We start from the raw sequence: 26237 nt of genomic DNA on the forward strand, positions 1-26237 counted from the left end.
TCCATTCTGTTCTGTGATAACACACTTAAGGCATTCACATATGCATGAGCCAGTTTGTGCCAGGAAAAAAAAATATTGCCCAAGATTTACTGCTGAGAAGAAAAAATTATAAAGGTATTTCCTGTTGACAACCATAAAATAAAAAGTCCTTTTCAATACTGACTTGTAATGAAATTCTTGAAACCAAAATCTGCATGAGCAGTCAGAGGTTCAGTTTGCAGATGGCGGTTTGGAATTAAGGGGCTTTGGAAATCTCACTGCAGAATTTCAGTGGAACTAATGGACTACAGAGGAAAAACATTTTTGGGTGCTTTCTGTGCATTTGGAGATCCAGTGCTGTAAGGACCTGATGCATCTGCTTGGATTGTAAGCTGTTTGGTGCGGAGACCAGCTTTTGTTCTGTAGTATGTTCAACACCTAACACAGTGGGGTTCTACTCCATAACAGGCGTTTCTCCAGGCTATTGCAATACAAGTAGTTATTATTATTATTATTATTAATAATAATAATAATAAATAATAATCTAGTGGATGTCAATAGGGATCTGGCCTGGAGTGATCTGAAAACTGCAAGTGTATTTATATATTTGTTTTGGAATAAGAGATATGAGAGTAACAACTGATTCGTAACAAGCTATGGTAAACAGTTGATTATCTGTAATATTCCCCACTGCTAGGCTCTTTTTTTTTTCCCCTTTTAAAACTGCTGCATCCTAGAAGCTGAGACATGGGAATGAATGAATCTGGTGGATAATATACTGACCACAGATTCTCAGCAGAAGAAGGGACCCCCATGGAAAGAAAAACAGCCTGAAACAATAGCTCTTGAGAGTGGTGAACTATTTTGTTCATCTCTGTGGTGTTCTCATCCCGTCATCCCCCTTTAATTAGTAGGATTGCTCCCACATTGGGTCCGGGAGTGGGGCTCAGACCTCCCCCATTCCCTTCTCCTTAGAGGCAGCGTCTGCCCAGATGCCAGCTCATTCAGGAGCCCGGAAGACGGGCCTCAGATGCCCTCCAATGACAGCCCTAGGACACTTAAATTAGTCCCAGAGAACCTTATAAGAAATTGTTGACATGAAAACAAGCGGGAACATGCTGCCATGCAGGTCAGATAAGGGCTGCTCTTTGTCTCTGCCCAGCAATCATTTGAAATCACACAGACCATTTTCACTGTGTCTGTTCTTTAGAATGCACATCGTAGAAAGTCCAGTTGCCATTATCCAGTATCTAGTGGCTCCTGTATAGCAAAGTGGGAAACGAATCGCTGTGTGAACGCTACCTCAGTGTGCTTCAGATTCGGTGCCTGATCCAGCACCTGCAGAAGGCAATGGAAATATTTCTACTAAGGATGTTAAATATCGATTAATTTGCGAGTCGAGTTGTCAGTGGAATTGCCATCGACTACTCGATAGGCACTTCCGTATTCCTCCTTTGAAATGTGCAGGAGCCTCCGCTGGGTCTCTTGTACATTTCAAAGGAGGAATGCGGAACTTCGCATGCAGCCTGGGGCCAGCAGGAAGTCCCACTGACTCTGGGCTGCACGTGGGCCAGCTTTGAAATGTACCCAGCAGGTGCTCTTCTGCATTTCAAAGAGGAAGCACCCTCATGGAGCCTGGAGTCAGCGGGGAACTCTTGAGTCCCTCACTGACCCTGGGCTCCATGTTGCACTGCTGATTTGAAATGCCACGAGGAGCCTGGGGTTGCTTCCAAGCTGATCCCTGGCGCTGCGCGGCATTTCAGTGGAACCCGGGATCAGCTGGCCCCTCCCCAGCTGACCATGTGTTCCTTGTGGCATTTCCATGGGCTCCACTCGGCGCTGCTGCTTTGAAGTACCCTCTCCCCCCCCTTTGCTGCTTCTATTTGATAGAGGCAGCAAGGAGGGGGGGATCGAGTAGTCAACTAGTCAGCTGACTATCCGATTAAGCATTTGCTTATCGGATTGTCGACTAGTTGACTAGTCCTTAACATCCTTAATTTCCACTGGCTTCATAGACATTGGGATAGGCCTCTGCAAGGCACAGAGGAGCAGGAGGGCTGGAACAATTTGTATAGCGGGATGCTGGGAGTCATTGAACCAAACTTTAAACCCTGGATATAATGGAAACCATTTAAAGCAGGGGCGGGGAACCTCAGGCCTGGGGGCCGGACACAGCCCCTGACATGCCTGGATCTGGCTCCTGAGGCTCAGGGCTTCCTTCCCTCAGCATTGGGGAGCCCGTGCTGGCATTCCATACCCCCCACTGCCCCACCACAGGGTGGGAGCACACCAAATCTACTAGGCTAGGCCCCCCTAAGTTCTGATGTGGGAGGGGAATGGTTGGAGCATGTTTCTCCTTCTCAGATGGGGGCCCCATCGGTGAGGGTTTTTTGTTTTTACTTTTCACTTGTGTGTGGCCCCCAACTGATTTTTTTCTGTGGGTCAGCGGCCCCCAGCCCAAAAAAGGTTCCCACCCTTGACTTAGAGCCGTGGGGTGCTGTCCCCCTAATTCCGACACCGATGCAGATGAACATGTTTGTGTACATACTGCTTCACAGAAATGGAAGGCTGGAAGGGAAGCCAAGAGTTCATTGAATGTGTCTTCCCCCTATCCTGAGGCAGGATTTCTTCCACACGGAGAGGGCTTCCCTAAACTTAAAATGGGGCTTGCCCCTAAAACCTTTGCTCTCCCTCAGAACAGGCAAAGCGTTAATGGTGTTGATATTTCTCTCCCCTTTGACCTCTTCATCTGCACTCTGCCCGTTTCTCCACCTCGGGCACTAATGTGCACAGTTAAACCTCGTAGCAGCTCCAGCGCTGCGGCACATTTCCAGGTAGCGTGGTGGTGGCCACTAGCGCAATGGCGTCTACTTGTTTTCAGTCTAATTGCCCCACCAGCATGACTCCTGAGACTTCTGGAATCCACACGTTTGGGTAGAAACAGCCTGACAGGAGACGGCAGCGTGAAAGCTGTTCCGCTAAATTAAAACCCGCTTGTGTCTCTTCTCTTTCCTAGAGTGCATGAACTGCACGAGACTGACGGATATGACGGAGAGGCTGAACACGCTGGAAGCCAAGGTAAGCACATGGAACTTTTTTTTTTTTTTGAGAGAGAGAGAAAATAGGGACTTTAGTGCGGGGAAAAGATGCAGCCTGAGCAAAAACTACATTTACATTGTTACCCGCACAAAAGTCTCACCTGCTGTAGGGGCACCCACTCTTACCCATTCCTAGGGCTCAGTGCAACCCTCTCAATAAAGGTACCCACCCCCACTCATCTACAGGCTTAGGCGTAACCTTGCTTGCGGGCTCTCTTCCCAGTGAAAGAGCCCTACACAGTAATATCCCACTTCATCTCTCTATATGAATTATCAAACACATACATACCTACAGGGCTCACCACTCCCAATGAGACGGATGAACTTGTCTTGATGGCCAGTCAGGATCAGGTCCATCTGGGGGACTCCAGTTTCAGCCCAGTGTCATGGGCACAAAATTAAGGTCTGGCAGCTCTTATCTTGGGGCTGTGCCTTGGGAGTTGCTTCCTAAAGAAATTCCTTTGGGGCCTCAGTTTATAGATTGAAACTAGAGGCCTGCTTAGCTGTGCCTTCACCAGTTATTTTACTAAAATTTTACTAACCAGTCATAACATACTGCAAAAGAATTACCTAACCAATGCTACCCAATCACTTTAATTGATTTACACCTAGCAAAATTAATTATACAGCAGTCAGAAACAATTAAAAACCAGACCACTCATACAGACAAGCAATAGGAAAGTGAGGACTATAATCACAGAATGAGGGTTCCACAACCTCAACTCTTGATAAACAATTTCTTGCCAGATGAAACGCTGTCAGACTAAGTTTTCTTTACTCATCTTGAGATCTGTTTCTTTATCCAATGACTGTGGGCGCCATTAGGATGGAATCTCCTTTTTAACAGCCTGGTGTGGCACTATTTGAATGTAATTGAGCTGGAATGCGAGTATGTGACTCCAGGCTTTACAGCTACTGGCTGCTGCTCTTCAGTCTGGCTGCAGATGAAGGCTTTAGACCTTCCAATACGGCTACCGGCCTTCCAGTATGAAAAACTGTATTGTTACAACATTACTTCACCGAACTGCCCCCTCAGATCACACAACCCAGTTTTGTAATGGCCACCTCGTCAGAGTAGGTCTCCACTGCAATTGGGATTGTATGGATAGGCATATCCGAGCTGGCTCACTAAATATATTCCTAGGTGTCACCAGCCCGTGCCATTACTGCTGTCGTCACCTTGTTGTTTTTAGCCTGATACCCTCCCCAGCTTTGCTCAAGCTATGCCCCTACCTATGCTACAGTAGCACCTTCAAGATGGGAGGTTAGTTCAGTTTCTCTGTTCGTTCCCTTGGGCATCTGGTATTGGCCACTGTTGGAAGACAGGAAGCTGGGCTAGATGGACCTTTGGTCTGATCCAGTACGGCCGTTCTCATGTTCCATTGTTTAGTGCCTCTGCTGAGGCTGATAATAAGAGGGCCAATTAGTACTTACTGTGTGGGTGGGATTTGTTTTTGTTTTGTTTTATTTTGGGCCATGTAGACATCTTCCCACTAGAACAGAACTCAAAATCAACTGATGTAATGATCAGCTGATGTAATACCATTAAGGACAAAAAGTCTAAAGCAAACTTCCACATACAACCCACAGTTGTACTGTGGCCGTATGTGTAAATGACAGTTAATAGAAATTGCAGCTCATTGTTCTTAACCGAACCTCCTAGGGTTTTATTCTTTGCATTTAAGAAATATGGGGGCAAACGTATATTGGATTCAGCTCAAGAAAAATGGTTCCCAACCTTTTCGAGCATACTATTTTCAATCTATTAAAATGCCATGGATCTCCCCCCCAGATGGGGGGGGGGGGGAAGAGAAAAAAAGAAAAGAAAAAGAAAAGTAAGTACTACTGTGGACCCAATCCTTATTTTTAAACTTTCCATGGACCCCCCCTGCAGTATCGTGGACCACAGGTTGGGAACCACTGCTCTAGAACAATGGGAGGCAAATCAGTAGTGAATTCAGTCTCTGAGGCTATATCTACAGTACAGGTTTTGCCGGAAGAGGCAATGCAAATGAAGTGCGGATTAGCATTTTCTCACGCTTCGTTTGCATACTCCCTTCCAATGCGTTTTTGCCCTAGGGGTGCTGCTGTTTGCAGACTTACCTATTAGGGACTGTCGACACTTAAATCACATGTAGGTAGTGTGTGAATTTGAAGTGCAATAGCTCTTCCAGAGTAACTCCACATATTAGCCAGCCCTACGTCTTGCATTCCATTTGTTGATGTACCTGGATGAAAACTTTGTGCATTAGCATTTGTCTCTTCACCTATTTTACATTCAATTGGTGCTCTATATTTTTCATCCATTGCTCTAATGCCCCATTGTTCGCGTGTGTGCTGTTCAAATCTGCATTCCTTCTTTCATCCCTTTCCAAGATGTTAGGAGGGTTGAATGCACCATACAGTGTTGCAAAACCTTTTGCAGGTGGAATTCAATATTGTGGGTTTTGTGAAATAGTTTTAACGTGTAGCCACCAGGAATCATAAAAGCAGCTCCCATAAGCAATGTTGGTTCATTCCTTTTGATCTTCAGTTCCTTCGGTGACAGCCCAGGCCCGTTTGTTAGATACAGCGCTTGGATCTCCTCAATGCTTGTGCAGTTAGTTAATGCTTATCTGTGATCTGTCATAGGAATTCGGAGAATCTCCTGGGGGTAGGGTGGGATGTGGGATGGTTTTGCAGACAATAGATGATTTGCTGATAATTGGGGAATTGTGTCTGACGAGAAGTAAAATGAGACACACTTTCTGGAACTCCCTCAAAGACATGGGAGGTTGTATTTCACCATGAAGAAAACAAGAAAAAACATTCCAGGGAGTTGAATTCCAGTGAAAACAATGGTCATGGTGTGAGGGAAGATTCTGTTTTTGATTCGGACAGAGATGAGCTGAATGTTTTTTGAAGCAGTAAGTGCTGGCAGGCTGCTTTTCCTTGGCAGTGAAGAGCGTTAGAGGAAAGATGGACGCTCCTCTTTTAACTACCCACAATGGGTGTGATCCAAAGCCACCGGGAAACAAAGTGAGAGACACCCGGACTCCATGCCTCCATGGCTGCCAGCACTGTTGGGAGTTTGAAAATGAAAATCTAGGACTCACTTAAGGCACCGGCAGTGAATGCACCATTCGATTCGTAAGAAAGATGCCGTGACTAAGCAGAGGTGGTTAGGAAATTAAAGGAAACCCACAGCGGGAGACAGCGAAATGGAGAACAACCCTGACTGTGGTTCATCTCTGTGAATCCTTTGCTCTTTGTTCACCCTCCGGGAGAGGTGACTTGGAGCCTAATCCGCCAACCATGGACCCAGTTCTGTTTTTTCCTGTGCTGATTTTACACTAGTTTAACTTGGTTGATTTCAGAGGCGTGACTCCGGGTTTACACTGCTGTGAGAGCAGAATCAGCCATGTATAAGGGGCCTGATCCAAAGCCTCTGGAAATTAGTGTACAGGTCCCTATAAGGTCCAGCACTAAATGGAGGAGTAAATCGATAAGAAACTTATCTCGAGACAAGACCAGAGATGCTGTGTGTCAACACAGAAAACCCGGCCAACGCTTACTTGCCTAGCTCTGCAAAAAAGAGAAGTCTTTGGTCAGCAGGCTTGTAATAGTGGGATAAGATACAAGTCTTGAGAGGCTCTGAGTTGTACTATGCATGCCCACAAAGGATTTGCAAAAGATGAGGCTGCAATTCATTTTTTTTATTCTCCTACGAACAAGTCTCCACCAATTATCTTCCTTGACTTGGCCTTGCTCTTCTTTTAGAGGCGGCAGAACTCAATCAGAAGCCAAACAAAACCTCTCTGACCCCTTGCGGAGTCTGAAAAAACCTGAAGTCGAAGTTCAGAACAATTGGGTTTCACTGGTTCTTTTTGTGGCCCTCTGAACTTGGGACACAAAACAGAAACCCCCAAGTACTCCAAGAGACACGGCTGCCCCGGTATTTCTGGCTGGTGAAGAGGTAGACACAAGAGGCCATCTCTCAAAAGGCTGTTGGGAGGTGGGGGTTTAGCTTGATTTGAATGATCTTTTGGGGTTAGGTGGCTTGGCCCAGCAGCCAGACTTCTGTTTTAGCCATAGGCTGAAGGGAGATTAGCTCAGTGCTGGGCAGCGGGTAACTGTCTGGGACTGGGCCAAGATCTGGAAAGTGCGCGCTGCTTCGCTTCCCCCCTGTATTCCGCCCAGATTGTGACTTCCCACCCCCGACCGCCGGCAGTGTCAGAGAGCTGCTGTTGCCAGCATACCTGTCTCCCCCGGCTTAGAGCTCCGCTCCCTCTTACGTGTGGCCGGAGATGGGAGGGAATCGTGTGCATGTGTGTGAAACCGATCTCTCCCCGGCCAGTGCTTGGCTCCCTTCTCTAGCCATGTGACCCTGGCAACAGGATCCGAGTGACTAATGAAGAGGAGCGGAGTGGTGATGTGGACACACCCACGCCATTGAGACGACCCAGAGGAGCTGTGGGCAGCGATCCCTCCATCACTCACACCTCCCTCTCTTTCCTCCGCGTCCCGCCGGGCTTCACTCTCCTCTTCCCATGCCAGCCTCTCCCTTAGTCTTCCTCATCTTTTCACCACTCCCGGGGGTCCCCAGAAGTCTTCTTTCACCAGCATTGGCTTTGGGGAGCTCCCTCAGACGCGGATTCCTTCTCCTCAGCTTGCCGGTCTGCCCACATAGCACCCGGAGCATACTGAGGGGAAGCATAGCTGCGTGGCAGGCAAAGCAAAACTTGCCCCCTTGGGAAGGTTTTGCTTTACAACCGACCTGCGGAAGAAAACATCACGAGCCGGGGAGCAGAGGGAGTTGCCAGAGTGAGTGGGGGACAGGGAGACACATTAGGCAGCAGTAAGGTCCCTGGGACCTAGTTTCTCTCTTTCAGGCTTATCCGGGACAAAAGGGGAAAGTCTCAGCTCTGTGGGAATCACTTATCGTGGACCGCAGCATTTGCAAGGTGTGCGGCTTCTCCTCAGAAGTGGGACTAGGTGGGGCAAGGCACTGTCTTCCCAAACTGCCAACCAGCCCTGCCCGCACTCCGGCCACAGATTGCCTACGGTAGGCATGCTGGGGGCGGAGTGTAGGTGCCCTTAGCACCTGTCCTGCCAGTGTTCCGGGGCCGGAGAGGTTGGGGCCGCACACGTGCCCACACTCCCTCTTCATGGTGGGGACGGGTCCTCACCAGAAGAGGAAGGGCTGAGGGTGGGCTGGGGACTTGCCTCCCCCAGCTCTACGTCCACCCACTGCCCATGCACAGCCTTCCTCCTTATACAGAAGATGGCTAGATCTCCAAGCAGTGTTAGAAGTTACTTCATTGCTAGAGGGGATGGATTCTTTTTGTGTGCGCTCTGAAAACTTTGGGATATTGAATTATGCAACTTATGACAGACCAAAAGCAGCAACTCAGTGGATCAAGGGAGATCCTTGTCATGAAACAAAAACTGTACATCAAGGAAAGGTCGCTCCCGAATATCTGCAGGTTTTCATTCCCGGTAAGAGCTCCAGCACAGCATGGCTGCCGTGCGCCCTGGAATAGTAATGGATAAGATCAGCTGTCTCCAATGGGTCTGTGCTTCAGAGACCCAAAGAGGGAGGCCTCTGTTCTCTGCTGTTCCTAATTTGAGTAAATGGCCAAGGTGCACAGAGCCATGGTCGAGTGAAAGAGCTGGAGAGCAGCAAGTCGCCTTGAATGCATTGTGCACTCAGGTGGATGCTTACTGGACGAGCTGTGAGAAACCAGACTGGGTCAGACCAAAGGTCCATCTGGCCCAGTGTCCTGTCTTCCAACAGTGGCCAATGCCAGATGCCCCAGAGGGAGTGAACAGAACAAGGGATCATCATGTAATCCCTCCTGGCATCCATGTCCATGTCATGGGCAGAAGTCACAAAAAATCCTAACAGAGCATTATAGGTTCAGAGAGATGGTTTATTCCCCACTTCCGCCACTTATCAGGCAGTAGACGAAGAGCTGTTTGTAACCAAGAGACTTCTGGTCAGCAGTTGCACGAAAGTCTGTGGGTCTGCAGAACCAATAAAAGGGGGGATGCAACTAAAATGTATATTATTTTTCTCATTGTGAGAGGCGTGTTCAGGTCGCCTCGCAGGTGGGATTGATGTTAGAGGTAGTAAAAATAACCCCTGATTCTGAAATGAGCCATGTGTGGGTTGGCATCAGCTATAACTTATCAAGAAACAGAAAGGGGAATCCTTAAGATACAATGGTTAGAGGCTAGCTGAGGGTAAGAGAGAGCATGAGGTAGATGTCTCTCATTTTCCCAAAATGCCTTTAGCTCTCAGTGGCACTGGTCTGGCATGGCCATGCTTAGCACTGTGACTCTCTGTGCAAGGAGGAGTTGTGTAAAAAGACCTAAAGTGAATCAAACTTAGGTTGCTTTCCTAGCTCTCCTACTTCTGCTCTGATTTATGCTGTGCCTGGACTAGAGATAGGCAGAGTCAGGTCACCCCACTCCTAGCCCACTCCAATGGAAAGCTGTATGGCCTGCAAGATTAGAACCCTGGATTTGAACTCAGGACACCCTGGGCTCTATTTCTTTTGTCTGCCACTGGTCTATTGAATGACCTTGGGTGAGTCATTTCTTCATCTGTAAAATGGGGATAAGGATATTTACCTTCCTTTGTAAAGCACTTTGTGCTCCACTGATGATAAACACTATCTAAGGGTGCATCTACACTGCACCCTTAGCTCAAAATAAGATGCACACTTGTATGAGTACCTTATTTTGATTCTTTTATGAAAAAGGTTATTTTGAAATTTGGTGCATCTATGCAGCGCCAAATTTCAAAATAAAACACTATTTCGAGACATCCCTCGTGCAACAAGGTTTACAGGGATGCCGAAATAGTGTGTTTGCTATATTTCACAATAGCGGTTGCGTTCAAAATACGTGGGGTAGCAATTTCGGGATACCTCTGGTATCCCAAAATAATATTGCAGTGCAGACGTACCCTAAGAGTTAGATAGTATTGGTATTTTTTATTGGGTGTTGTAGGTTTGAAAGTTTGACTAATGAACGGGTATCGGATTCCTGATATGCTTAGTGCCAATAAAAACGGATCCAGGGAAGAGGAGAGAAAAACAGGGTGAATGCAGATCAGAAAAGGGGCAAGGGAGTAATTGCAGAGTGGATGGTGAAAGGCAGCGGAGAAGGGAGGAAATTCTAAAAGTAACAGATGTGCAAGGCCCAGTTTCATTCACAGTTAGTCTGGTTTTACTCTGCTTCAAGATCATTGACCTAGGCAGAGGTACTCCTGCTTTAAATAAGTATAGGGTGTGTCTACACTGCACCCTTACCTCAAAATAAGCTTAGCAATTTGTGCTATGCAAATTGCAGTTTATTTCGAGGTAATTTTGAAATAAGGCGCTATTCCGAAATGTCCCTTAGCCCTCGTGCAATGAGGTTTACAGGGCTGTCGGAATAGCAAGCCATTGTTTTTTGGTATCGTGGACTTGCTCTTAAGACATGGAGTAGCTATTTTGAGATACCAGAGATATCCCGAAATAGCTCTTCAGTGTAGACACAGCCTATGAGACCAGATTCTACTTGTGCCTTTTGGGAGTGGCTGTTCTTTTACCCTTAACACAGAGGATACGCTTTCCTCTAGCTAGAAAAACATTGAACTGGGTGCTGTTGTCCGCTGCACCAGTGTAGATCTTGATTAACTTTCTTAAGTGTAAAGGGTGTAAAACTGGAATGAGTGACAGCAGAGTCTGGCTGGGAGTGGTCTCTTTGCTTCCTTTAAACACAGCATTCTCCATCTCTTTGTAAAGCATGCAGACGGCTTCCATCTGTATTGTCACATAAAAAGTTCCCATTTGTTTTCTTTTGTTGTACACCCATATCTTTTAACAAACTGTATTCAAGGGTTATGGATTGTGTGATATTCATCTCAGCTTTTGGTTATTGTTCAAATGCAATATTTGATCAGAGTCTTATCTCCTGACACTACTTTTAAGAAGCCTGTGGCAGTTCACAGTGATTTAAATGCAAAGAGATACATTACAAATCCTGTGTCTGACTGATTCATTGTGTGATTGATAAATGACCTGCATACTTTCTGCATGAAAACAGACCTTGTAAAGTGATACCCTGCCCAGAAGTCTGCAAAAGGTTAAAGGAAAAAATTTAAACAAGTTTAGAGTTTAGACCAATACATTTTTTTTACTGCTACATGAAATCCACCCTATTTATTTAGAATATAATATCTCCGTCCACTTTTATAACCCTATCTTTTTTTTAATTACTAGGTACCATTATGTAGAGCCTTAATAACAAAAACCAACGACAATTACAGTGCACATGCTAAAGTGCTCTTGACCTGTTCCAAGGGGGGATAGGTTTGAGAAATGCATACAACAATTATATTTTATGGGGTTCACCTCTTCCCTTGAAAGATATAAAATTAAACTAGTTTCCATTGTAACACAGCAGTACTCATAGAGATTGAATATCCCTATATTGTACTATTACACTGCTCACAAGTCCTCAAGAATGGAAAACCCTGTTCCTCTAGTACTGTAGATTGGGCACTATTATTAAACGCTGAAGTTTCATGTATATTCCAGGTCTTGCATGTCAGTCTCACTTGCGGTGGAGATTTCATCACCTGCCTGGTAGGCCACCCTACAATGATGCAGTGAAGTGAATCCTTTAGATTCCCGTTGCCTAATCTAGGTCGCACATTTCCATTTCTAACAATTCATTGACTTCAGTGCTTGGTCCTGCCCTGAGGACACGGGACTGCACTTGATGTCCACTTGAGGTCCCTCCCAGTTCTATGATTCTATAAGAATGTTTTAGGCCAGTGTTTCTCAACCAGTGGTACAAGTACGCTTATGGGTACTCGAGAGAAGTCTGGGGGGGTTACGTCAACACAACTGAAATTTGGAGAAAACTGAATTTTTGTTTTAAGTTTTACAGTGCTTTATTATTTTTCTACTTTTTACACCCAAAAATGTCATCGTCTGTCCAATTATGATTAAATTGTGTAAACAAATGTGTTGCAATGGCAGAAAATTTTTTTGTGTGTCTGAAAACTGTAGGTACTGGGAATACTTATAATTTTTTTTTTAAAGGGGGTACTTTATTAAAAAAAAAAAAAAAAAAAAAAAGGTTGAGAAACACTGTTTTAGGCAACTTGCCGGTCAGCAATTTACTTAATATCTTGCTGCAAGAATGAAAATCGGGATGGGGTTTAAAACCATCTTTGTACAAGTCTAAAAATGGGCATTTCCAAGTTTTCTGCGGCTCGTTTAATGTAGCACAAATGGCCAGCAGCTCAAAGAACCATTTTCTTGACTAATTTTAACTAGAGAAGGTGTGAAATAGAGCCTATTTGTGAACAAGTCAAACTTTGCATCAAGCGCCATGTGTGAATATCACACCTGGATTCTGCGGGCTTGCTAATGAGCAGAACTTAACCTCCAGATCAGGATGCTTAGGGAAGTTCAGCTCTGGCTTACCTCTCATTCTCACATACTACCATAATTAAGAATGACAATCAAAATCCTATCATCCTAAAGCCTAATAAACCGAGTCCTCCCTTATCGATATCAGACTTAATGAGAAATTTTTTCCCTGAGCCTGTGACCCTCAGACTGTCTCATGTGGCTGGCAAATGTTGTGATTCACTTTCTGTAATCAGCCTTAAATTGTGAAATATCATCACCTCCCCCCGCAAATCTACATTTTAATTTAAATCTCTTGAAATTTCTCTAAAGTAACTCTCAAAATTTCTATTCATCCACAACATGCAATTTCTGTGCCTAGGATGACAGATGCTTTTGCAAGGCTATTATATGAGAACTCTATAGCATGCTCATCCAGGCACTGCCCCATCCCCCTTAGCCTCCCGCCGTGGCGCTCGGCTGACGGAGACAGAGGAGAGCGGGGAGAGAGAGTGAGAGGCAGGAGAGGGAGAAGAGAAAGAGAGAGACGGAGAGAGAGGCAGACGGTAGAGGAGAGTTGAGAGAGAGGGGAAGGCAGTAGGAGGAGGAGAGAGAGCGAGCAGAGGCTCAGGAGAGAAGACCAACGTGGAGGAGAGACCTGAAAATCCCGTTTTATGACGGGCTAATTAGTTAGTCATATACAGTAAAACTCCATTGGTCCGGCATCCAATGCTCTGGCACTCCTGATGGTCCGGCACCATTGGGAACCCAGAAGTGCTCTGGGCAGCCGGACAATTGGAGCTGCTCTGCGCCCGGCTTCCCTGATTCAGCCACTGCTGAAACTGACCAGCAGCTGAATCGGAGAAGCTGGGGGCAGAGCAGTGGGGGTGCTGCCGGGTTGGTCTCGTAGCGCCGCCCCTCGGCGCTGTGGGACCAACCCGGCAGCACCCCACCTGCTCTGTATATAGCAGCCCAATGTCTGTGACTCTGAAACGCTGGCTGTTCCCTCTGGGCGGCGCTCAGCTGACTTCTCTGTTGTGTAGCTTTCCTCTTCTTGGGGACAAACAGCGGAGAAGGGGCATAAGGTTGTATATCCATTGAGACTGTTGACATGGACCCCTGGTGTCAAATGCCATCGGGCAGACCACCTCATCTGATCACAAGCAGCTATCTAAAAGTCAGAGCTATTGCTGAGAGGAGATGTTACTGTCACACGTCTCACGTCATCTCACGCTGGCGTGGGCCCATGGAGACAGAGCTTGGGCACTGTTACTTCCTCCAGGGGTGACACTAAATTGGGGAAAAAACACTGTCACTGGGAAATGAGATTTTAGCTCTGGTGTGTTTTTATGGGGTGTCTTAAAATAACGGAGGCAAATCTGATTTCACTCTGAGCTCTGCTGTGCGCTGTACATTCTGCAGTGAACTCTCAGCTTGGCCGCTGAAGGAATACTGGATCCTTTCCACCTGGACGTGCAGGTGTTTAATGGGCTCCCGAATCAGGCTGCTGTCAGTCATGTTAATCAGATACAGGGGTTGCAGTGTAGTCCATTAGCTTTCAGCACCCCCACCATACAAATTGTTTCCATGTCCCTATACAGAGCAATGCGAGATGTGCTTTAGATGAGGGATGGGCACTAATTTTCACAGGCAGGCCACTTCATTTTGGTATATGGTCACAAGCCAGCTCTATGCCCCCCCAAAGGGGTTGGACCTCCATCAGAAGGGGTAGGCCTGAGGGCTACACAGAGTAAGAGAGTGTATGAGTGTGATAGAGACACTGGGCCCTGGTTTACACTAGGAGTGATTTCAAAATAACTCCCCTTATATCGAAATAACAAGCAGCACGTCCACATTACCAAGCCCGTTATTTCGAAATAATAACTTCTGCTTTCCACAAGGAATAACGCTCATTTCGAAACAGCGGTAGTGTGGATGCTCTCCTGCTGCTATTTCAAAATGACTGCTCCCCAGAGTCATTGAAAGTAAGACTCCCCAAGGATTCCTGGGGCTCTAAATCACGATGGTGTGTCCATGTTAAGGGAGCCTGCCTTGGACTCATTTCCAGGCTTCCCTGTAATGTGGATGCACGATTTCAAAATAGTTATTTTGGGAGTTATTTCAAAATAAGTTACAGGGCCCTCAATGCCTGCGTTTCACTGTGCCCTGCATACCCACCTGACCGGGTTGTGTTTCTTGATGAAATGTGTTCTTTTCACATCGGACCGTTAACAAGTGTCATCGCGCTTAGTTGGTGTAGGGATCGCATCGTTTCCCCCAATGCTGTAGTGCAGGCTGCTGTGAGTTGGGAGGCGGAAGCGATCATAATGCTACATTATACAACAGGTCTGGAGGGGAATTACTAGGGTAAGCGCTGACTCAGGAAAGGACTTAAGCGTTCACTCAAGTCCCAAGCCAATGCGACTTGTGTGCGCTTAAATCGGCACTGGGCAACCAAGACTAGTGAGTGGGCTGTATGAGTGGCCTCCTTCATCTCAGTGGGCAGCAAGATTGAAATGCAGTGGTGGGCAGCCTGGGGCCTGCATCCCATTGGGGTTCCTCCTGCAGCCTGTGCACCCTGTTTCTGCCCCCTTTCTCCAGGCCTCTTGCACACTGGGGCACCGGCTCCCCATACTTACCTTCTCCTGCCCCTCCCTCTCAGCACTTTCAGAGCACCATCAATTGGCTGATTTCGTGCTCCGTCCTTGCTTCTCCCTAATGGGAAGTCTACACAGCAAAGTGGTTTCAGAATAATTATGCAAGCATCTACACAGCCATTCTGTTGTTCCGAAATAATTTTGAAATAACGGATGGCTTATTCTGAAATCTGTAAACCGCATTCTGCGAAGAATAACGCTTATTCTGAAATAGCTATTTCGAAATAGGCGTGTGTAAATTCTCCACTGCTGTTATTTTGAGATCACCCCTCACAGGGGCCATTCTAAGTTATTCCTCCCTATTGCCTGCTTGGGCTCTAATCAGAGATAGCACGTCTACATTAGGGAAGCCTGCCTCAGACTAATTTTGAGGCTTCTCTGAAGTGTAGATGTGCTATTTCGAAATAAGCTATTTTGGAATAACTATTCCAGAATAGCGTATTTTAAAAAGATGGGCAGTGTAGACATAGCCTAAGTGTTTTCTGAACTGAGACTATATCGTTCCTTCAAAACTGGAACGAGAAAATAATTGGATGGAAGAAAAAGAAAGCAACAGGCCCGGTGAACTAAATTCAACCCAGGGCTAACGTAACTGCAATCAGTGGAGTTAAGTTAGGGGTCAGAGTGGCCTTGTTTCTTGGTGGTGGTTTCCTGCCTCCCTCAACATCAACCGAATGTTCAAAAACAAAGTCACCAGGCACTGTAAATAATGTCCTTGAAGTCAAGGAGGAAATTCTGCTAGTTCGTGCCAGCAGAGGTTCAATTCCTTTGCACTGAACCTAGCTCCCAGTTTAATTAGTCTCTGCTGTGCCCTTGTCAGACTACTGTGTTCTGCAGAACGTTCATCATTCCTGGCTTTGTCGCATTATTGGCTCCCATCATGCTTTGTACTAAATAAATCATGCACTTCATAATTTTTGTAAGTAAAAAAAAGGGGGGGGGGCCATTTGTATTTATAATTACACCATGACTTATGTAAAAGCCAGTGCAGCAGGTAAAGGCTCAAAAATTCGCCCATTATTTAGGGGGTAGTTTTGAGTCAAGTATTCCTATCTCCTTGAGTTCTAAATCAGCATGAGTACGTCCACACAACCCAGGTCGACAAACTTAGGGCTGGCAGATCTCGTCCTCGTGTTCGAAAAATAGCGAGGTAGCAGAACTTGGACATTGCCGGGCCATCTGGGGCTCTGAAGGCTCAGGAAGCAGGAATGAGCATCAGAGCCTAAGCTACACATTCAAAGTGGTGTCTTTTTAGAACACTGAGGCAAATCCTGCTAGCTCAGTCCTGGGTTGACTTGGACTGGGAGGCTTGCTGCCATGGGCTGTGTAGATATAGCCTATATCAGAGGTGGAGAACCTAAGGCCTGGATCTGGCCCCTGGCTTGCCTGAATCTGGCCCCCCAAGGTTCATGGGGCCCCCCAGCACTGGGGAGCCTGCATTGGTGTCCCCTCCCCAACTGCCCCCTCAGGGCTGAAGCGCGAGTGCTGGCTCCCACTGTGGGGGGAGGAGTCAGGCAAGCCAGAGCTGGATCTGACCCACGGGCTCTGCCTGATAGGGGGAGAGAGTGGCTCCGTGCACTGCCATTCCTTCTCTTACCCCCTGGCTGGTGTAGTAAAGCACTGCCTGGAGGCTTTTTCCCCACAAAATCTACTAGCCAGGGCTAGGGTTGCCAGGTGTCCGGTATTCTACCAGACAGTCCGGTATTTGCACTCTTTGTCTGGTAAAAAAAAAAATCGGAGAATACCGGACACGTGCAATGGCGGGGAGAGGCGGTGGTACTTATCCTGGGTGTGGTTTTTTTTTTGCTTGACCAAAATACTGCATGTCTGGCATTTTTGGGGGGACCATCTGGCAACCGTAGCCAGGGCCCCTCTAGGCTCTGGTGTTTAAGGAGAATGTGGTGGAGTGTGTTTCTGCTCTCAGTTGGGGGCCATGTCAGTAGGGGGTTTGGCGGCCCCTGACTGATTTCTCTGGGGGTCAGTGGCCCAAAAAAGGTTCCTGCCCTACATCGTTAGGAGGGAAAACATGGTGCTACAGGGAACGGCACTGACAATGCTTCCTGGGATTTCTCTCAGGTCAACACTGAGCCATTGCCCTCATACCATCATGGTATTTCGAGAAAACATTCTAGTGAGAATATCTTTTTTGATTGGCTCCTTCCCAGTTTTTATGGGAAATTAGGCCCTGATCCTAAGAGCTTTGAATTCCCACTGACTTTGGGTCCTCTTCCTGGCCTCCATTTATAATGCTGCAGAGAAATAATAGCCATAATGTATTTAGAGTGACGTCAATGTGCTAGGCACTGAATAATGCACATACGGAGATACAATCCCTTTCCCGAGGAGCTTATGTTCTAACTTACAGTTCAAAACCAGACCAAAATGTTTACTTCGACAGGGTTTCCCGCCGCTCCAAGACAGAGCTCGCATTTGGAATAGTATGGCTTATTATGGAGCAGAGCTATATGAAGAAAAGAGAACAGTCGCTCCCATTTTTTTAAATTCTCTGCTCTCCCGATTCTCCCCGGCCCTCTGCCCTTTTTTAATTTCCAACCAGCTCTTCTGCTGTGTCTGAAAATGATCATTATGGAGTCTGGAGCCCTCTTGCCCAATTACATTGTTCTCCTGTAATTTGTGCCTAGATTCTTCTGCTTGAGTCTGCAGAGCGCACACCCCCTTCCGAGAACGACCTGCCAATCGCCAGGACAACAGCCTCGTGGTATGACGACTTGCTCCCAGACGCGATTCCCCTGGTAAATCCTGGGACGGTGCTGAGGAAGCCGGTGGGACCAGCTGGTAAGCACACAACTAGGCATTTGCTCCAACTGTGTTCTGTCGTGGTGGCTTTCCAGTACAAATCCAAATGGCAGTTCTGTCAGTAGCTAATGGGTGAAGTGTATCGGTGCAACTTGGTCTTAGAAGCTGCCTTGGGTGTCAGCACATCCTTGAACGGGAGTGAAATAGTCCCTGTTCTTTCCCGCGACGGGGCACAGAGTGGGTGCTCTAGGAGAAGGTTTTCAGATGAGCAGATGTAAGCTGTTTTTGAGCCCCTTCTGGGTACAAATCTGGTCACTTGTGCCTCTCGATACCTTAGGGCGGTTTCAGGCTGGGGGGTTATTGCCACAGGCCTTCCGATTTTGCATCTGCAGTCACCTTTGCACCTGCAGCAAAGCACTGAGCACTTCAGGCTGAAAATGTTCATGACAAAGAGAAAACAAACCCCACAGAGAGGCACTTTCATAATGATTAGAGCCAGGGATATTTGGATTTGCGCTTCCCTAAAGTGGGAGGCTATTTAAATCGGGGAGCTTGATTCGACCTGTGATAGCTAGAAGGACCATTTGTTAATCGTGTCTTCCCCAGAGCTCCGGGTGAGTGAGGGATTTGCTTCAAGTCTCTCGCTGCTAAATTGTGAGCACAGATCTCGTGTTCCCATGCCCATAGGGTATAAGTGGGTGCTCAGCTACCTGCCACTCGAGTCCTGGGGTGGGGAACATCAGGCCTGGGGGCTGGATGCAGCCTCCGATTTGCCTGGATCCAGCCCCAGAAGCTCAGCCCACCAACCCCCAGCATGGGGGCACCCACACTGGTCCTCCAGCCCCCCTGCTGCTCCCTGGAGCACACAAAATCTAGTAGCCTGCGCCTGAGGGGAATGTGGAAAGTGTCTTTTTCCTTAGTCAGGGGCCACACCATTGAGGGTTTATTTTAATGTGGGTCAGCAGCCCCCGACCCAAAAAGGCTCCCCACTTCCGCTGTAGTAGAACGTGGGGTTTGCATGCATAGTTTCTGCAGTTTGCCTGTGCAGCACGGCTCTGCAGACTGGATTTTTCCTTCTCTCTGAAAGAAGAGCTCTAGGAGTGACCTATGCACTGTTTAATGTACAAATGAAACGAAATCCTGTACTGTTTCCTGGAACTTTGCAGGGTGTCTTCTTTAAACCTCCCCCCCAACCCCAAGCCATCCTTCCAGTCAAAGGAAGCTGGACATGACTTCCTCAAAGCCCATTATTACCGAGTTTGCATTGGTGAGGATGCTGTTATATGATGTGAGAAGCTTCTGGTTTCTCTTCTCACGCTCGTCAGCCTCCCCATGGTAGAGCAGCTGCATCCCATGAAGAAAAAGGCCAACCTCGGGGAAAAAAGAAAAACATTCCACCCACCCTTTGCCTACCTCAGTGGTCTATTCTTAAATGGTATGTTTGTGTTGGCCCAAGTAGTCACTAAGGGTACGTCTAGACTACAGGCTTTTGTTGACAGTAGCTGTCGACAAAGAGCGTCTAGACTACAGCCAGTTCTGTCAACATAACAAGTCGCTTTTTCGACAGAGTCTAGATGCTCTCTTTGGAAAAAGCAGAGTGTGGATGCAGTAGCACCTTTTGTTGACAGAACTGTGTCGACAAAAGGCATTATTTCTCGTAGAATGAGGTTTTCCACCATCAACAAAACTGCCGCGTTCTGTCGACAGAACTCGGCGGTAGTGTAGACGCAGGTATAGTTTTGTCGACATAAGTCCACTTTTGTCGACAAAACCCCTGTAGTCTAGACACATCCTAAGAGCTGACTCCTAGTTCTACTGAAGCGAAATTCCCTTTGGGCGCAGTAGGCAGTCCTGTGTCCTGTAATGAAAATATTTACATCTCCTCGATGGGGATTTTCACCATGAAACATTCGTGAAAAATCTAGAGACCCCTGGGGTTCACTGGAAAATACATTTAGTGCTCATCTCTGGAATTCAGACTGTAGCATTTCTCCGACAGTGAGCCCTGGGATGGTAAGCTCTTGATGTGTGAACAGGAAAGATTTCCTGTTAGTAATAAATCAGTGGCACAATGCAATATATATATATATATATTTTAAAATTGACCATAAACAGATTTGGGCTGTTTTATGAGCCCTCTTGTGGTGTGGAAAAAAAAAAAGAGAGAGAGAAATCTCCAGCTTAGTCATTTTGGCAAGACAGATCTCCTAGTGTTGCGTTTTTTAACCTTGGCACGCTCACTTTCTGCTTCCAAGGCCCTGTCTGATCATTGCTTTCCCGGCTCTCGCGTTCTTTATCCTCCATGGGGCCTAACATTGGGTTTTGTTTTGCCTTTATTTTGGGTCACAGCGGTTCATTGCAGCAGCCATTCCTGACTGCAGCACAGGCCCCAGCCCCCCAAGCAGGCCCCAGCCGCCGGAGCAGGCCCTGGGCCCCTTCCTCACGCAGGCCCCCATCATGTGAGATTAGGCCCCGCCCTACCCCTCCCCTCCCCTCGCCACGTGGCCAACGCAGACCAGATGTAATCCTTGTTAATAATTTGATGGGTTGCCACAACATGGATTGGAGGCTTTGTAACACTATGTCCTGCGGAACAGTGACTGAATTCAAGTAGCGTTTCTCCATACATCCAGGAGATGCTCATTCCTTCTTCCCCACGTCATTCCTTTGTGCTATTGTGGTCTCTCTACACCTGCTCTTCACCTCACCCATATTGGTCCAGGAACAAGACTGAAGACTCATTAAAATTCTGTTACTGCTCTTCAGGGGACTATGGCCCATGATATTTTACCTTGCACTCATAGTGCTAGGAAATTACCTCCTGCTTGAGCCATTGCCATGGTCATTCCAAGGATGGTTCCCTTTAGAAGTGGGTTTGGGAACTTTGAATAGTTCAGAATGGCCTTGTAGCTTTGGCTGGCTGAGGCCTTCCCTAGCTAAGATCCAGCAAAACTTGCTACTGTTTACTAGGGTTGATATTTTTTCCCTGACAGGAGGTAGAATAGACAGTCATTTAAAAGCAATTAGAATTGTTGAGACAGCTGCATCTCTGACCTTTCTGACCAGCTAGTTTATCAACAGGGATGTTGATAAAAAAAACTACCGAGACTTGAGCCAGTGGGTAATGGGAGACGTATTTTTCATATGCATTTCCTCTCCACTCTCCTGCTCTTTTAATTAGCGTCTAAGAGCCCACACGGCAAATGGCACAGAGAAAGCGGTTGGTGCATCTATTTCTCCTCTGGCAAAGTGCACAAAGTCCATTTTTGAATTGATGGTGCCTCCAGGAATGCAGGACAGCCTGGATCCTGAGTGTCAGATGAAAGAGCAATCCTCTAATTTAGGGCAGGGGCGGAGGAGGCGGGGGAGAGGGAAGGTTGGTGTAGAAAATTTGGGTTTTACCTCTCTTGCTGGCATGGCATTAACTCCCCAGGGTGGACATTCATATATCCTCTTGGCCAAATGCCGGGGAATTTAGACTACTGGCTTCACAAAGAGGACTCATATTGCTGCTCCAGATGAATAGTGGGATGAAAAGGGTTGTTGCCTGCAGGGCTGCAGCTTTCAGATGTGTGTCTGTGTGAAAAAATCCACACCTTACTATTATTATTGTTTGCCTGTACAGCTGGTCCCCGAGTTACGAACCCACAATCCACGCTTACAAACAGCGTGGCCGCATTTAAAAGCATGCATTCCGACATACGAACACATCGAGTTACGACCAGGTGTTTGGAACATAAACCGTTCATAATTTGGAGACTACCTGTATTACAAATAGCTAGATACCTCGAAAGCTCGACTGAGATCAGGGCACTGTAAAAATACCCATTTGGGAAATTCCCTGCTCTGAAGAGCTTCCGATCGGAATAGACAAGCCAGATAAAGGAAGGAGGCACACAGAATTGGCCGAGAGTCACCTGGAAAAGCCACAAGCAAAACCCAGGTCTTCTGAGTCTGGTGCCCTCCTCTTCAAGTCTCCACATTCCCCTCCCTTTCCTCTCCTGTCTCTGGCTCTTGCCATTTTCAAGGACATATCGATTGAGCCAGAACCTCAGATGGTGTAAATGAGCTTTTTTGGCTTCCCCGACCGAGAGATTTCACTGGAGCTGTGTTGACTTATATGAGTTAAGTACCTGACCTACCAGTTTTGTTTTCTCTTTTCTTGTATCATTTTGTTTTGTTTTGTATTTGTCTCTCTTGAGCTGGTAACACCGTTTGTCACCAGCACGAGCACTTGTCTGACACATTACTCAGTGTTGCAGCTCCTGGTCCTTCCGTTAGCGCTTTCTGCCTGCAGGGAAATAAATGCCATCTTCTTTAAATGTCTTCTGTAACAGCACGATGGAGGCTGTTGGCAGCAAATGATTGCTCTTGGTCTGCAGCAGTTAACAGGATTGAATTATAATGGTTGGACTTGATGATTGAGGCCATTTTTATAGGACCCAGGGAATATTTTGACCTATGCTCAGCTGCTCAGTGTGTTGAGCCTGAAAACAGTTGATTTTTTTTTTTGTATTCCACCCTCTGTGAGGGAATAAAAGCCTTCCCCCACCCCTGAGCCTGATCAGCGAGGCACATGGAGAGGGCAGCCAGGCTCTTTGAGCAGCCTGGGGCTGTTGGTATGCATGGAAGCCTGCCTCAGAGTCCTGCAGGACTGCTGGTTGGGAGCCTCCTTGGCAACCGTCTCCCAGCCAGAGCCTGCTCCCCTACTCCCTGCCCCAGGTCACCACCCAAACCCTCTGCACCCCCTGCCCCAGGTCACAACTCTCTTCCAGATCCTGCACCCCTCCTACGTCCCTCCCCCGGTCCAGAGTCTTCTCCTGCACCCATACGCCTTCCCTGACTCTGCACCCCAACCCCCAGCCCCTTCACCCAAACTCCCTCTCAGACCACACATCCTCCTGCAACCCAAGTCCCCTACCCCAAGCTCCCTTCTGCACCCAATCTTCATCCCAGACCCCGCACCACCTCCATAGAAAAGTGAGGACCTTGACCACTTTACAAAATCTTGATGTGTGTCCCCCCCTCCCATCAAAAATCATTGCCTAACTCAAGTCTAGTGACTGCTTATAGTGCCCGGTGTAGTTGGTCTTTTTTTTACACAATGGCCTGAGCTTGCCAAATGCAACATAAGAGCGGCCAGACTGGGACAGACCAAAGGTCCATCTAGCCCCGGAGCCTGTCTGCCAACAGGGGCAGGCTCCTAGGGAGGAGACTTTGCTACGGCAGAACAGAGAGGAGGCGGCAGCCCACATCGGTTAATTGGTTAATCGATTCAACTCTGACATCCCCAATAGCGGCAGCTGTCTGCAGTACGGAATTTGGGAGGGCAGCAGTCCTGCTCGGTGTGCTTGGTGGGCACTCGTTGTGTCACCAACATTCTCCCCTGCACCATCCAAACAGCGGTACCTTTCCAAACCTCGATGGGTTGCTCTCCGATGCGTGAGCACTTATACGAACGACAGTGTTTTAAAGTGCCAACTCATTTCCTGTTTGAATGTTTGCAGGGGTGCCAGGACAGATCGGGCTCCCAGGTCCTATTGGACCAGTTGGACTTCCAGGACCTCCAGGACCAAAAGGAGACCGGGGAGACACTGGCGAGAGGGGGCCAGCTGGGCCACCAGGTGAGTCTCGGAGAGGAACCTTGGCTGGGAAGTTCATCTTCTTCAAGACAAACTTCTCCGTGGCACGGAATAGGTAGTTCGAATTACACGAGGAGTAACGGTAGTTCGAATTAGAAAGCCTAATTCGAACTACCTACTCCGTGCCACGTGTAGCTGCGGGCACGGAGTCGGCACTAACGGGGATTTAAAAATGGCGGTGCCCGGCAAGATGCAAATGAAGCCCGGGATATTTAAATCCCGGGCTTCATTTGCAACTTCAAATGACTACATTAACCACCCTAGTTCGAACTAGGGTGGTAGTGTAGACATACCCAGAGGTAGCAGAGCGGGGAGCAGAGAGGGGGGCAGGCAGAGCTGGTGCTTGCAGGGAGCTGGCTTAAAAGCCGCTCCCTGCATACAAGCTCCCAGGAAGCCGCCTGCCCCTTCCCCATGTTTAACTGCTGAAATTTTCAGCGGTTCCACATTTACTTGAATAAACACATTTTAGCATTCCTAGTCGTTAAGATCTCTGTTTTGCAGATGCAGAAGCTGAAACAAAGTAGGCTTAGTCCCAGATCATCCATGTTTAGAACAGTGAGGTGAATTTCAGAGGCAATAGAATCATAGAATATTAGAACTGGAAGGGACCTCGAGAGGCGATGAATGCCTACACCTCAAACAAAAGTTAAAAATCCTCTGCGTTTTGCTAACAGGGACAGGGTGGGACTGGACTGCTGTTATTGTCAGGTGCCTAACAAAAAGCCGGATAAAAGGGCTTTTATTCCACTTAACAGATGTTCTGAGACAAAATTACTGCGTTTTATTCTCCCTACACATTTCCCACCAATTCTGTTGGTAATGACTATTTTTTCCATACAGAAATTTTCACTCTCTCCCAAAGAAGCTCTTCTATTCTGCACATTTCTGCAGTCTCTTGCCAACTTTGTTTAAAAAGAATCACTCTTCTAAAACTAACAACAAGGGGTATTCAGTGAGGTTTTTTTTGTCCAAACAATATTATTATTATTTTTTTTTTTGCCACAAGGGTCTGCTTTCCAAAGAAAACGTCTATTTTCATCAAAGAACCAAACACTCAAACTGGAGCATTTTGACTAAAAACCAAAATGTTTTAGTATTCAAATTCCTGTGAAAAATAAAAAAATTCCCTTACTTTTTTGGGGATTAATAATTGCCTCTTTTTACCTCTGACCTGGCAGGAATCAATGTATGGTGGGCTCAGCCAAAGGCTGGGAGCCAGGCAGTGTTAAACTGGGATGCCAGGTCTGCCTTTGGTTTGCTTTTGTGGCTTTGGGAAAATCATTGAATCCTTCTGTGCCTCAGTTTCCCCATCTATAAAAGGGAGGGAATAAAGATGCGGACTTAGCTGCTTCCCTTAGGTGCCATTGACATTCCTTGAAGGCTTGTGTGGTGCTTTGACAATGGAAGCTTTGATGTACTCCTATGAATATTAACCCTTTTTCTGGGTAGCTTCCACTGCTCCAATCCACATTGAATAGCAGCGACTTCTAGAGTCATTGTAAATGGCGTGTTTCATCTCTGACCAGCCACAGAAGCCCAGAACATTCCATCCTCCAAGAGCAGAGACTTTTCCTTTTAGTGGGCTTTTTGCCAGTGTAAGCACTGTGACAGGCCGCAGAATTCACCCTATGGCCCGAGCCCTGTACCTGCGTCCAACAGGGGGCATGCCCATTAAAGCCCTTTTGACAGCTCCAGGTATTAGGCACTTCCATGTTTAGACCTAGATGAAATTCTTTCCAGAAGCTCGGAGGGCTTTGCACTGCCTTTTTACCTCAACGCATCTTCTGGCGCTGCTCCGACTTAGAGAAATCACCTCTTCTATTTCTTTGCAGGACTTCTGGGACCTCAAGGACCAAGAGGACTTCCAGGAGAAACTGGGATCCCTGGCCCTCCAGGACCTCCAGGGCCACCTGCATCCCCAGGCCTGCCGCTCACTGTCCAACAAGGGGTTCTCTACTCGCTGCAGCCCACGGCTGAAAAAGAAAGTAGGTTTCCTTCAGTGTCTACATCTTTCTCGGTGCATCTGTGTGTGACAGGCTGATAGCCTGTGCAGCAGAAACCAATGTTTTTAACCACCTCCTCGCCCAGTGCTACCCTGTCTCAGCTTTCTCTGGACGAGACCAGAGGACCCGCAAGTCTTGTGGATCCTGTTGGGTATTTCAGCATAGGAACAAGATTTGGGGGGTAGAAAGACATCAAATGGTGCCATCTCTTCCTAGTGATGAACCTGAACTCTTCATTCTGGTTGTTACCTGGCTGTGGATTAAGAAGAGTAGTTGGGTACTGAGTTTACAGTAGGGATGTGAAGGACTCGTCAACTAGTCCCTCCCCCACCCACCCCTCCCTCAGAGCCAGGCACCCATAGCCCACATAGAATCATAGAATCATAGAACTGGAAGAGACCGTAGGAGGTCATCAAGTCCAGGCATCTCCCAGTCTAACCCAATGCCTGGGTCACATCAGAACCGCTGCCGCAGCCATGTGCTTCTCCCTCCAGGCGCGCTGAGCGGCCGTGAGCAGTCTGGGCGCATGACTCTGAATGAGCCATAACCCTAAGAGCGGCATTTCTTTGAGCAAAGAGCCACATGCGGCTCAAGAGTTGTGGGTTGGCCACGCCTGCTGTAGGCAGAAGGGCGTGGATTTTGGTGCTTTAAGTGCTTTTGAAAATATTGTACTTGTTTGTTTATTGATATGTTTAAGTGCAAGGAAAGG

At 47.3% G+C, this 26237-nt stretch overlaps 1 protein-coding gene across 3 annotated transcripts in view; it reads left to right on the forward strand.

Moving 5' to 3' along the window:
• The window catches only part of COL26A1 (collagen type XXVI alpha 1 chain), a 252476-nt gene that overhangs the window by 193933 nt on the left and 32306 nt on the right, over window positions 1–26237 (forward strand). For all 3 annotated transcript variants that reach the window (XM_006114230.4, XM_006114228.4, XM_006114229.4), the window contains exons 4-7: window positions 2996–3057; window positions 17769–17922; window positions 23391–23507; window positions 25358–25510. In XM_006114230.4, the coding sequence (XP_006114292.1) occupies window positions 2996–3057; window positions 17769–17922; window positions 23391–23507; window positions 25358–25510 (486 nt within the window). The remainder of the gene's footprint in view (window positions 1–2995; window positions 3058–17768; window positions 17923–23390; window positions 23508–25357; window positions 25511–26237) is intronic.

This window comes from Pelodiscus sinensis, chromosome 21 (assembly GCF_049634645.1).
Source record: "Pelodiscus sinensis isolate JC-2024 chromosome 21, ASM4963464v1, whole genome shotgun sequence".
NCBI classification, from domain to species: Eukaryota; Metazoa; Chordata; order Testudines; family Trionychidae; genus Pelodiscus; species Pelodiscus sinensis.